The sequence below is a fragment of the Astyanax mexicanus genome, chromosome 5, assembly GCF_023375975.1.
Source record: "Astyanax mexicanus isolate ESR-SI-001 chromosome 5, AstMex3_surface, whole genome shotgun sequence".
NCBI classification, from domain to species: domain Eukaryota; kingdom Metazoa; phylum Chordata; class Actinopteri; order Characiformes; family Acestrorhamphidae; genus Astyanax; species Astyanax mexicanus.
The window spans coordinates 26,914,364-26,927,065 of NC_064412.1; the positions used below are offsets into that span (position 1 = coordinate 26,914,364).

Sequence of the window (12,702 nt, forward strand, 5' to 3'; positions counted from 1 at the left end):
ATGTACTCTATTCAATTTAACCCTAAATGAGCGTTTATGATGCTTGTGTTTTTAAATGTTAAATAATAAAATGATGATTCAGGATAAAAGAGCAAACGTGAAGCAGGGTATTGAGGCGTGCCCGTATGTAACGGATTCCGGTCCAGCCAATCAGAACGACTGCTCATGCCGCGCCGGCCAATGAAAGATCGCGAAAGAAACGCACTAGCCAATCAGCGCAGGCAAATAGCCGGGTCTGTGCAGGTGGAGTTTGAGCGCTAACGTTAGCATGAGGCTCTAAAACTGCACAGCGCTGTTGGTTTCTATTTGAACAAAAATCCGCTTTATATCAGGAACCCGTTTAAAGTTTACGCTTTAAAAATGACTACCACCACCACCTACAAGGGCATGGACCCGGACGCGAAGAGCAGCTCCAGGTAAAAACGGGAGAAAAGGAGAAGAAAGAGAAGAAAGGAAGCTAAAAAAAGACGGGTTTGAAATTAAGGTGGCAACTTGTCTTTGATTGTCCGCTCCACCTTAAATGGTGCAGCAGTTGCATTCTGGCGTCTCGGGCGCTAGACTGTGAATGCTGCACAGTTTAAGGTGGAACGGGGAAGTTTAAAAACGATATAGCCGAAGCTTCGTGCCAAAAAAACACAGTCAATTTAGTACACGTTATATTAAATTATTTAGAATTGGGTGTGTGTAGTTTTTAAGTTTTTTTATTCGGAATTAAAATCGTTTAAAACGTTAAAATCGTGAATTATCTAGTAAGGTTAGCTTGTTAGGTTAACCCTAGCTGTATTCTTCTGCTGGAAGGAGGCACATGGAGACTGAACCACAATTCGAGATGCTGTTCAGCGGGTTTAGCTAATCAAACGTGCCGTATTTTACTAAACGACCACAGATACTCTGTTTATATTTAACAGAAATAGCGTTAACAGGTCTTGGTTACCCTTTCTTTGATTGTGTACTTTAATAATCTTAGTGATTAGCTGCCCACGTTTCCCTTTGTTGTCCATTGGCTGCCGCTGGTGCTGTATCAGTAGCTAATACTGCAGTATTGTCTGCCCATCTAACCTAAGCTGTCCGTTTACAGCTAGCTAGCTAACTAACTAGCTACATTGGGCAGCCTGTTAATCTTCCATGTAGTAAAAAATCCCAGGTCTCGCGCTATATTGAAGTGAGTGTATTAGCCAGCGGTACTGCAGTGCTGGAAACGGTGGGTTTGAATGACTGGGTGGGGTTCAGCCTCTGTCTGTCGCAGGCTGGGCTTAAAAACCAGCCTCTGTCAGTCTGTCAGCTTTTCTTTAAGCCTATATTGGAAAAGACATTCAAGGCACCGTTTAACCAAAACGCTTAGATCTTTTCAGAGTAGTGGTGAAATTCAGAGATCTGTATTTCACCTGCTAGTCATGCATGCCCTTTACATGGCTTCTACATTACAGTGCACTCCATAAGCACTGTCATGTTTGCCTCCCTGAGGGAGGATATGATGTTGCATGTAGATGTGCAGCATGATAGTTTGCTTATTCGTTATGTAAAACAGCTTTTTATCCATGCTTACTTTCACTTTTCGTGCAGTGTAGTAAAAGCCAGTTCCTAGTTTATTGGATATGGAAGCCCAACAAGTCATAATTATGACTTACTAAGTCATAAGTATGAGATGGTAAGTCTGGGGGTATTATCTCATAATAATGAATTAAAATCTCATAATTGACTAAATATCTCTATAATTATGACTTAGTGGAAAACCCTTTTTCTTCCAGTATAGTCAAAGCCAGTTCCCATATTGAATATGGAAGCCCAATAAGTCATAATTATGAGATACTAAGTCATAAGTATAAGATGTTAAGTCTGGAGGTATTATCTCATAGTTTACTTAGTATCTCCATAATTATGACTTTGTGCAGGACCCCTTTTCTTCCAGTATAGTCAAAGCCAGTTCCCAGTCCATTGGATATGGAAGTCCATTTCTGCCACTCAGAAAAAAAATAAAAAAACCCTTCACTAAATCATAAATATAAGATGCTAGTTCATGACTGAGTTGCCAGGCCCTGGGTATGAGATACTAATTCTGGGGTTATTGTCTTATAACCATGGCTTAGCTTCTCAAAATCATGGCTTAGCGTCTCACAATCATGTTTTAGTATCTTAAATTCAATACATTACATTTGTCAGGTGCATTTGTCCAAAATGACTTACAATAATGATGTACATTTAGCAATAGAGAGTGTAAAAGTTCATGGTAAAAACATTTTTAGACAGGGCCTGAAGGAAGCCTAAGGGGAATAGTCGGATAGAGGAGGAAATGTTGGGAAGAAGGAAATTAGGTTAGAAGTAGTTCGTTTTTTAGGGGTGTTAGGAAAGTAAGTGCTCTTTGAGAGACTCAGTCTTCAGGAGTTTCATAAAAGTAGCGAGTACCTTGTAGACAATTGTAACTTACCAGTTCATAATTGTGACTTGGTGGAGAACATTTTTTTTCCAAGGTGGCAGAAACGGGCTTCGATAAGTGGGACCACTATGTTGGAAAAGGGTATTTTACAAAGCCTTGACATTCTCACATCACCACATTAACTGTAATTTCTCACATCACCTGAGGAATATTTTAATATGAACAGTTGTAAAAACAAAAAAAAGAGAAAAAAAAGATTGGGATATCCTCCTTTTGTTAAATGAGCATTTGTTGTTCATTGGAGATCTTTGAGCTGTCCTTCTCAATCCCAGGCTTTCGTAGACCCTGAATAGTACACTACTCAAGCTCCAAAAAAGCTCTCTTTAATGAGAGAGTTAAGTAGATGAACAGAACAATGAAAACATTTTGTTTGTAAACCCCTAGATCTCTCTTACAGAGAGTCTAATCTATAATGTTGCCCAAGTATTCTACTGTTCTTGGTTTAGCAATGAAATTTTACTGAGTAGGCCCATGTTTGAGGGTTGTGAAGGGGTGTTTTGCTGTAATATGTAATAGTTTGATACATTGTCCAGTGTGTTTCCCAAAGTAATACATGGCTCTTACCAAGTTGGGTGGGGTAATAGTGTTAAGGAGGGGCGGGTGGAGTGTTGGGATTTTAAAGAGTGTGCTTAAACTATTTTTAAAATAAATCTCTTTATTATATTCTACCTATTCCACAGTCATTTTATTTTGAATCTGAATGTTGTCTGACCTGATCCGCAGCACCAAGTTTAGAATCTAAACCCTCATCTGTAGACATGTTTTTTTAAAGATAGCACAATGTGATATCAGAGGCTTGGGAATCTTGAGTGATTGATTAGCAAAATTGAAAATGTTGCAAGTTCAATATTTTGGTATCTAAAACAAATGTAACCAAAATTATTTTAACCTGTTTGTTGGGAAATAATTTCTCTACACTGAATTTCTGTGCATTTCTACTGCAGAGTGTTGCGTCCACCGGGCGGCGGCTCAAACATCAGCTTCGGTTCCGAGGAGGAGAAACCTGCTGTCCGCAAAGACAAAATGGCTTCTAGTATCTTCGCTGAGCCGGATGATCCTCATGCTCATCGAAGGAACAACCCACCAGGTATGTAAACACAGGAAGCAGGTGCTGCACGATACTCGCTGCACTGGAACTGAAACTAAAGACACTTTCAAATTTCAGACAGTAGCTGCAATACTGTGCGCTGAACCCTGAATTGGGTTCAATTGTTTCCCCAGGCCAGATCAGTTTGCGGAAACTGCTGGTTATGAGTTTGCACCCATAACCACACCTCTGCCACGCTACTGCACTACCGTGAATATTGACGTGAAACCTGTGACGAAAACTCATGTGACTAAGAAAAAAAAATGTAGTCTAGTTGTAGTTTTATGCACCTATACTCTCCCCTTTCTTCTCACTGCCCCTCCTCCTTCTTAAAACAAGGCCAGGAATCAAAACTGTTTTCTGATGTTGAGACAGATACTGGTCTACAGATGCTGCAACAACACCACACACCAAAACACTGGTTGCAGACGTGACATAGTTTTGAAAACCCTGTCTATTATCAGTAGATGACTCTTGGCATCAGCAGTAGGTACAAAACAACCACAGTTGGCCAGCATTGTGCAGAGCAGAAATCAATGGCAGACTGCTGGTGATGTGAAAGCAGTGTAAAGTGCAGGTTGCAGGTGGCATACTCTTATGCTTAGTGTACACTACTACACTTTAAATATCTAATATACACCTCTTACAGCACCACATTTATCCCCTGTAACTTTTTACTGAATCATGCACAATAGGGAGCACTGTAGCATCAGATATTGGTGCTTGTGTGCTGTGATCAATGGCCCAAAACTGAGGCTCAAAGACAAACTTCTGCAAAACCCATAGTAAAGCACAGCCTTTAAGTATGTTTCTGCGATTTATACCATACTGCTGTTTACAGTTTGTTCATGTTCGTTTGGCCAATGTTGGTTTATCCTGAAGCTGACCTCACAGCCTGTAAATTGTATTATTTATATTGTTCTTGCACTGTATTGATGCAAAAATAAATGATGTTATACATTAATTACATATAGTATTATAATTAAATAATTATAATTAATATTAATATATTTAAATAGGCTAATTTTAAATAGGCTATTGTTTTAAATAAAAATATTATTTTATTATTATTATTATTTTATCTCCACTTTCAGGTGCATGGTTGGTATGATACCTAAAATATTGGTAAGCTGTAACACTAAAGTATTGTTTAGCCACTGCATAATGCCATACATAGTAAAAAAAAAAAAAAAACTGAGCCATGTACTGTTTTGATCACAAGACAGTTATTTACAATACTCCAATGCATCTGTGTTACTGAGAAGGATAAAATACTCCTAAATAAACAAATACCAGGAATCATGGATTTGCTGCAGTCCATTTCACAAAATTGAATGACCAATATTCTTTACCGCAGGTTTTCCTGTTCATTTCATTAGCATCACCACGTGGAGTAAAGAAGCATAGGGAGCCTATATTTTAGAGAGCCTACCTTTAAATAAAAATAGCGATATTTAACACCACGTATCGATAATTAATCACAAATGGCAATAATAAATATACCGCAATATTGATATTTTGTCCGAACCCTTATTGACATGATTACCTTATCATAATATTGCCTCCACTATGCAGCTTACTACTTGTGCAATTTAATTCCAAAAAAAGCATGTCTGGGTCATTTGTTTCACTACTATCAAACAAACCGATATGAGCTTTTTTACATTATATCCCCTGTGTAGGTTGCAGTAGTGGTACAGTGGATCTGATGAGTTGTGCAATTACAGGTACAGTGGAGACTGCTCTGTTTACAAAGTCTGCCTGGCAGGAGTATTTTCCAGTCAAACCAGTTGTTAATGTTCCATTAACATTAGATTACATTAAACCGAAAGTTGAGAAAGTTCTGCCCTGAAGGAAAGTCGAGCCTTATTACAGAGCCGGTTTGCTCACTTTACCAGGACGTGTTTACAGAGTTGTAGCAGTCGTGATCAGGTTCACTGTGAGTGCATTTCCTCAGCGCTGCAGCAGTGTGAGTCTCCATTGTTTTCACACACTTGGCCTCTCTGCAGCAGGGGCAAGAAATTTTCTTTTCTCATAAAGAAATATTTGTGTAACATTTGGCTGCTGATTTTTAAGGAGTAAAAACACACACAGCTTTAGCAATGTTAAAGGGGACACTGTCAATTTTTGAACACTATTCAGAGTGGGGTTTAGGTGTAAAACTGCTGCACTATAGAGAGACTTACCATCTTAGGTTTGTTTTTAGTGGTGGTGACTAGAACTAGAGGTCAATTGCAAAGAATGCAACACAAATATAGACATTTTATTCACTATCCAAACCCACCTGTGAACCTACATGGTTGTTTTGAGTTTTATATGGAATGCTGGTCATAGTAAAGTAAGTAAGTTTTCTTTTATGCCACACAACCACCCCCTGCATGTGTATCTCCAACATTTAAATGCTATATGACTTTATAAAACATGGTTTCTTAGAGAAACCATCAGATTGTGTGTTTATAACCATTACTATAATAACTTTCTGTTCAGGGACTTATAGATGTTTAGATGTCTGGATTAATTCATTATCACTTAATAATTCTAATCACCTGATCATCATGAATACAGAATACAAAAGAAAAATGAAATGGTGTAAAACTGGCTGCCTCTGTATGTTGCTCCAGTGTTTTATAAGATCTGTCTCACTAAAACATTTAAGTATAAATTTCACATTTATACATTATACAAAAAGAAAACAAAAAAAAGTTTATTCCTTTAATCCAGCAGCTGCTTGTTGGCTAATATTTTGATAAGTTAGTTGTAGGTCTCCAGGTTTTGCATTATTTAAAAATACCCTGGAGCTAGGGCTGCACATTTTTAGGCATTAGGCAAAATTTATAGAGGGACCAGGTGTTTTCAAACACTTGAATGTAATTTTGGAGATCTTGCACAGTATATTTAAGTATCAAAAATAAATGTTTTTTTCCTAGTTCTACATAAAGCATACATTTTAAATATGATTTTGCTTTCATTTTTTATCTTGTAGATTATAGATTATTTATTATTCATCTTATAGATTTTTTTTGTAGCTAAAGTCTTTTGCTTCTGAAATATTAGCTGCAGATTTTGCATTTTTCAGTCAAAGTTTTGGCACAAAACAAAAAAAAAGAAACAACTCAAAACTTGCCAATTTTACATGCATTTTAATGGACATAAACAAAATACTATTAAACCCACACAGCATGTAAGAAAATCCAGCATTTTATTTATTTTTAAAAACCTTTTTACTTTTTCATGCTGGACATTCCTAGTGTTTGGACATTATATTGCATCCACCTACAGTCTGATCATCGCTCTTGGGTAAAGGACAGATGAGTGACTAGACTTCAGGGGCACTTCAGGGGCCAATCAGAGCTCAGCTGGGGCCAATGCGCCTGTGGTCCTGCCCCTAGAACTGAGTGATTTTTAGGAAATGTATTGCAATATTAAACAGTACAAGAATCTTCACCAGATTTCTTCAGAAGCCTATAATTCAACATGCCATACTCTTAGTAATGCCTTCAATTTACTGTTAGAGTAAAATCAGTGGTATTGGGCAAATATCTGCCTCTGATAGATGTCATGGGAAATAAGTATAATCCAAATTTTCCTTTTGTGTCAAGTTTTTTTTATTTTTATGAAGCATGTGTGTGCAAACATTGCGATGGCAGTGTTGAAACTACTTATTGTGCAGCCCTAAGTGGAACTACTATCTGTTGAAATCAGCTGTACCATACACATGCAGCCAGTAGAGATTAGCTTGTTGTTGAAGTGTGTCTATCAGGATGGTATTTATCATTTATATGACTTATAAAACATAATAAACTTCAGACTTTGAATTCCTATGATAGATTTGCTGAAACAGCTGCTGCTGTTATCTTGCTCAGCATGAGATTAACTATTACACTGTGATGGTTTGAACATTAATCAAGTCTGAGACCCAAACTAAGACATGATTATAGGCCTGTATAACTCTGCATGGAAAAAAAAAAAGTTATTCTTTAACTCGCTGAGTAGTGTGTGAACTAGGGCTGGGCGATATGACTAACAGCTTATATCTCAATATGCTTAAGAGAAGTATGGCCTTTATGATGAAAACCAAGTATAAGAGTGAAGTATCACTGCTTATTTGTAACACCAAAACACTGCATGTTAAAAATATAAAGAGTACTTATCTGTCTGTGTGTCGAAATAGCATACATGTATGTGTATGCATGCTGCTCCTTTAACTGTGATGTTTCTGCAAGATAAATTGCACAAGACTCTACTCTGTTGACCATTTCCAACCAAACCATTTTCACACACGGAAGATGCATGTTCTTTTCAGGAGTTTAGAGTACTATAAGGGGGTTGTTTTAATGCATTTGGGGCCCCAAAGAAAAACAGAATTATTGTAGGTTATTCCTGTCCCCCATTTGGTAGGAAGTGTCACAGTAAATTAGTTGGCATAACAAAAGCTATGCCAGGCAGGTAGCTAACAAGCACTGATGCTTGCCTACCAGCTCTAAATTCCTCTTTTCTTGTCTTTTGCTTTCTTTTTTTGGTTTCATGATTGCTGAGGTTTCATATTTAGCTGGCTGCAGGAATTTATCATTCCTGCAGCCAGCTAAATATGAAACCTCAGCAATCATGTAATCATCAAGCAAACCTGTCTGGCTGGCTACTAATGGGATAGGGGTCATTGTACTTTTCTGCATTGACATCACAGAATTTAAAGGGGTGCTCATACAGTTTCTTCTTGCATTCAATTCATAACCAGTCTTTTCCTGTGGGCCCCTGGCCAGCTTTAGGCAATTGATTGGTTTGCTTGCCTTGTTGCAACGAGCCTGTCTACGTTTTATCTTGTATGATTTTTAGATGGATGTATGGATATTTTACGATATATTTCCCAGCTCTAGCATGAACACCAAGTTCCTTTTTTTTGTTTCTAAAGGCTTTTGTTTGTAAGATGAATAATGTTAGTGCCCAGACTGTAATGCCTACATGAAGCGTAGGGCGTGCATATAATTGTATGGAGAAAGACAAAACCGTTTGTGTTGTTTTCTTTGTGTGTTTGTATGTAGGTGGGAAGCCTACAGGTGTGCTTTGTGGAGAGTCTTCGGCGCCACTCAGGAGGTGTGCACCTCAAGCTGGCAATCAAAACAACTCCCCACTGGATGAGCCTTCGTCTGCGGTGAGACAGGAAAAGCTTGTACACACACACTTGCACATGTTAATTCCCCCTGAAATTTCCTGTTGCTCACATAATGCTCTTTTTGTTTACAGAATGGTGATGATAACATAGTGAATGCTGGTGAGTACCTCTATTATTATATATTATTAGCAGACATCTTAACAGATAAGTGTTTTGATGGAAGCAACATTATGTACCTTCAAACATCATCTTCAGGGTTGTGTCGATGGTACACTGACTGTAAGAGGGTATGTAGTGTCTCTAATTTCTAAGTCGTGCCTTGTTACCTCAGGGTAAAGGGTTGGAAACATGCACACATGTATAAGCTGTAAGGTGTTAACTTGTATCAACAAAACGCCCCACATGCATATCCGGCAGGTCAGCACAGTGTTCTTTTAATTTCACAGCTTATAACAAGTCATATGATGTGATGCTAGTTCCTATCCGGTGACATGTTGCTGTTAGTGTGTGGTTATACATTTTACAGATTGTTTCAGTATTTACAAAACCTAGCTAGTTTCCTTATACAATTCTGGGTGGACCACTTTAAAATGATGAGTTTCTTTGATTTTACCAAATTGAAAACTAGAGGAAGGAGTCAAAAGGACGATGGATGATCACAAGCCATCAAATCAACTAGAATCAGCTTGAATTTTTGCACCAGAAGTGGCATAAAGTTATCCAAAAGCAGTGTGTAAGACTACTGGAGGAGAACATGCCAAGATGCATGAAAACTGTGATTAAAACCAGGGTTATTTCACCAAATATTGATTTCTGAACTCTTAAAACTTTCTAAATGACAATATTTTAATTTGGAATTTGGGAGAAATTATGTCTGTAGTTTGTAGAACAAAAACAATGTTCATTTTACTCAAACATATACCTGTAAAAAGCAAAATCAGAGAAACTGATTCATAAATTAAAGTAGTCTCTTAATTTTTTCCAGAGCTGTTTATTACACGCAGTACAAATCAAACGTTTGGATACACTTTGAACTTTGCACATCTTGGCATTTTCCCAGTCAACTTTATGAGGTAGTCACCAGCAACAGCTTTCAGTTCACAGCTCTGCCTTATCAAGAGTTAATCACTAGAATTTATTTTCCTCTTAATGTGTTTTAGACAATCAGTTGTAACGTTGTGAAGAGGTAGAGTTGGTATACAGTGAATAGTCCTATTTAAGTAATATTTTAATCTATATTATGGCAAGAACTACTCAGCTAAGTAAAAAAAAAAAATAACTTGAAATGAAGAAATGATGATCAGTCAATCCCACGAATTTTAAGAACTTTGAAATTATCCTCAAGTGAAGTTGTAAAGACCATCAACAACGTTATGATGAAACTGGCTCTCATCAGGACTGTCCAGGAAAGGAAGAGCAAGATTTACCTCTGTTGCACAGGATAAGTTCATCAGAGTTGCCAGCCTCAGAAACCACAAGTTAACAGCACCCAAGAAAAGAGCCCACCTAAACACTTTACAAGTATTTTGGTTTAACACTTTTTTTTTTTTTTTTTTTTTTTTTTTTTTTTCCTCCTTTACTACATGATTTCTATGTGTTCCTTCTTAATCTCCAAACTTTTGACTGGTAATGTATACATGTTTTATATGATGAGAATCAGACACATCTTCTTATTTTTTCCTTTTCCTACAAAGTAAAAATTTGCGTGGGTTTTTCCCTATAGTTTGTGTAGAAGAGAAAATGTTTACTTTGTGAAGTTTTTTATTTATTTAACCTTTTTTATATGCCTTCAGTATTGGTAGAAATCTTGCTTGCTGTATTTTGTAGGTTAAAAGTCTTTGGTCACTTTTTATTTTCACACACTTCCTCATTCCACTAAATGGCAGCCAGGGGGCGCACTGTTTAAAAGCTTTTCTCAGTCCTGAGGGGGCTTTTTCTTTAGTGAATTAAAGTATATGAAATCTGAAGCTTGTGCAGCTGCAGGACTTGTTAGGGTAGTGTGTAGGCGGAAGCTGATGAAACCTGGCACCGTTTCTGTGGGAACAGTTGTATGTAACCGTAGTACAATTCTGCTGTAAACATTCCCGCATGCCTTGTTCGTACTGAATTGACTAAAGCTTCAGGTGCACCTTTGATGAAAGGACATGTTGAGAGAAAAAAGGGGCTTCTTATCAAGCCAAGGAATTGCATCCTTTATATATTGTGGGTTCCGGTCAAAGGTTCTGTATCTTTTGATGGAGCTTTGTGTTTTTGGAACACCTTCTCTGTTTTGTTGTTGTTCTGTTCTCTGTTTGGGTTTGGATCCTAAAACCACACAAATGTTTAGTCTTCACACAATCAATTTTCAATCTCGCTCTACCTCTAAGTATTTAACCACACTGTGCCTTTGGGACTGATGCACACACAGAACATTGACATGCCAAATGTCATGACGCAGAAACTAATATTGTGTAGGGCTGCAACGATTAGTTGATTATAATTAACAATGTCGATTATAAAAAATTCCAAAATGTTCATCATCGACTAATGGTTAGCTTGTAGCACTACACAAAGTACTATGCAAAGAAAAACAATGAAGGAAGAGTAATATGCTCACTCACTTTACACAGTTTACACTCAACTCGGCCTGCAACACCAAAAGTGCCCAAACACAACAAATTACATGTTTCCTCACTAAACAGCAGCACTTTTCATTTTTAAACGTCAATGTTCTGGACTTTTGAACAGCATTTAATTTCCATGTTCAGCGGTTTCTATAGTTTAAAAGTGATAGAGAAAGCTCCCAGCAACCAGAGATGAAGAATATAGCATAAATAAATGAAAAAATAATCATCAGATTAGTCGACTGCCAAAATTATTATTAGTTGCAGCCCTAATATTGTGTTCAATGACTTTTGTTGGAATTAACGTATGCAGTGATGTTGGGTTGCTGTGCCACGGTGCTTTACTGCCATGGCTTTGGTTGGCTGACTATCCCACGTTAGGAGGTAGCAACTGTACTAGTACTAATGTGTGTAAAACCATAGATCCATCTAATCATTTCTTAAATTGGTTGACAACTATTTTAATAATAATCAGTTTTACTCAATTTAATTGATTTAGTTGTTTCAGCCCTTATAAAAATGTTTTTGTATTGGTGTGAGAGTGAAATTTACTAGAGATTCCTTATTCCATGGAATTGTTGAACCCTGGTGGACACGGGAAGGCGTGATTTCTGTGGGGGTGGTGGTCTCAGGCTGACCACTGACCTTTTTAATTTACAATGAAACTGTTTGTTTTCTTCCCTCCTCAGCAGAGAGCACAGATGATGCAGAGGCCGGTCCAGAGCAGGCGGAACCGGCCGGACCACCGGGAGAAAGACCTCCGGCAGGAGCCCCATCAGGCCGCAGGAATCCTCCAGGAGGAAAGTCCTCCCTCATCCTGGGCTGAACAGTGTCCTCCTCCAGTGCCCAGCATCCAGAGCCATGTTCACAAAGTATCTCTCAGCACTGTTCCTGGGTCAGCTTTGCCTTTGCAGTCCACCATGACCAAACCCAGTACTGTCTGGGAGGTGGATTCTGATCCCAGTTTGTTCTTCTTATGCAGATACTTTGTAAATACAGGCCTAAATCCTGTTTGCCAACAATGTTCTCTTGTTTCATGTTTGTTTGTTTTTCTTTTTATATCACCATGAAAGTATTCTTTGCTGCATTTGTGCAAGTCTGAGCAAATCCTCACCTTCCAAAGTCATCTCTCTCCCTCTCCCTCCCTGGTGTGGTTTAGTGGGAGCGATGGTGGTCTGAACTGAAGATAATAAGATGAAGCCTGATGGTTGTGGGATAAATGTGTTTACTTTTCACGGAGAACTTGGTTCTTCATTGAGAATCTGAGTCCTCTGCTGAGTTTTATCTGAAGTTGTATGCTGTATGTGAGTTGAGGGCACACGGCAGATGGTGCAGTTTAAGCTGTCTTGGTCCCGGAAGCCGGCAGTGGAAGGAGTGTGAGGATTATTATTATTGTTCTGTCTTTCTGTGTAAATGGATAAAATGTTTGTGGTATGAATTTCTAAGTACAATAAACTATTGTTATGAA

General features: G+C 38.0%; 1 protein-coding gene across 2 annotated transcripts; it reads left to right on the forward strand.

The window, feature by feature from the left end:
- Window positions 1–230: 230 nt before the first annotated feature.
- On the forward strand, window positions 231–12,702 carry jpt1a (Jupiter microtubule associated homolog 1a). 2 transcript variants are annotated; one of them, XM_007257128.4, is made up of 5 exons: window positions 231–416; window positions 3,379–3,521; window positions 8,561–8,670; window positions 8,763–8,790; window positions 11,927–12,702. In XM_007257128.4, exons 1-5 carry the CDS (start codon window positions 361–363, stop codon window positions 12,058–12,060), a joined length of 471 nt encoding a protein of 156 aa, XP_007257190.2. In that variant the 5' UTR covers window positions 231–360; the 3' UTR covers window positions 12,061–12,702. The 2 variants fall into 2 exon arrangements, with proteins under 2 accessions (XP_007257190.2, XP_007257189.2); XM_007257127.4 differs by having other exon boundaries at window positions 233–416; window positions 11,924–12,702.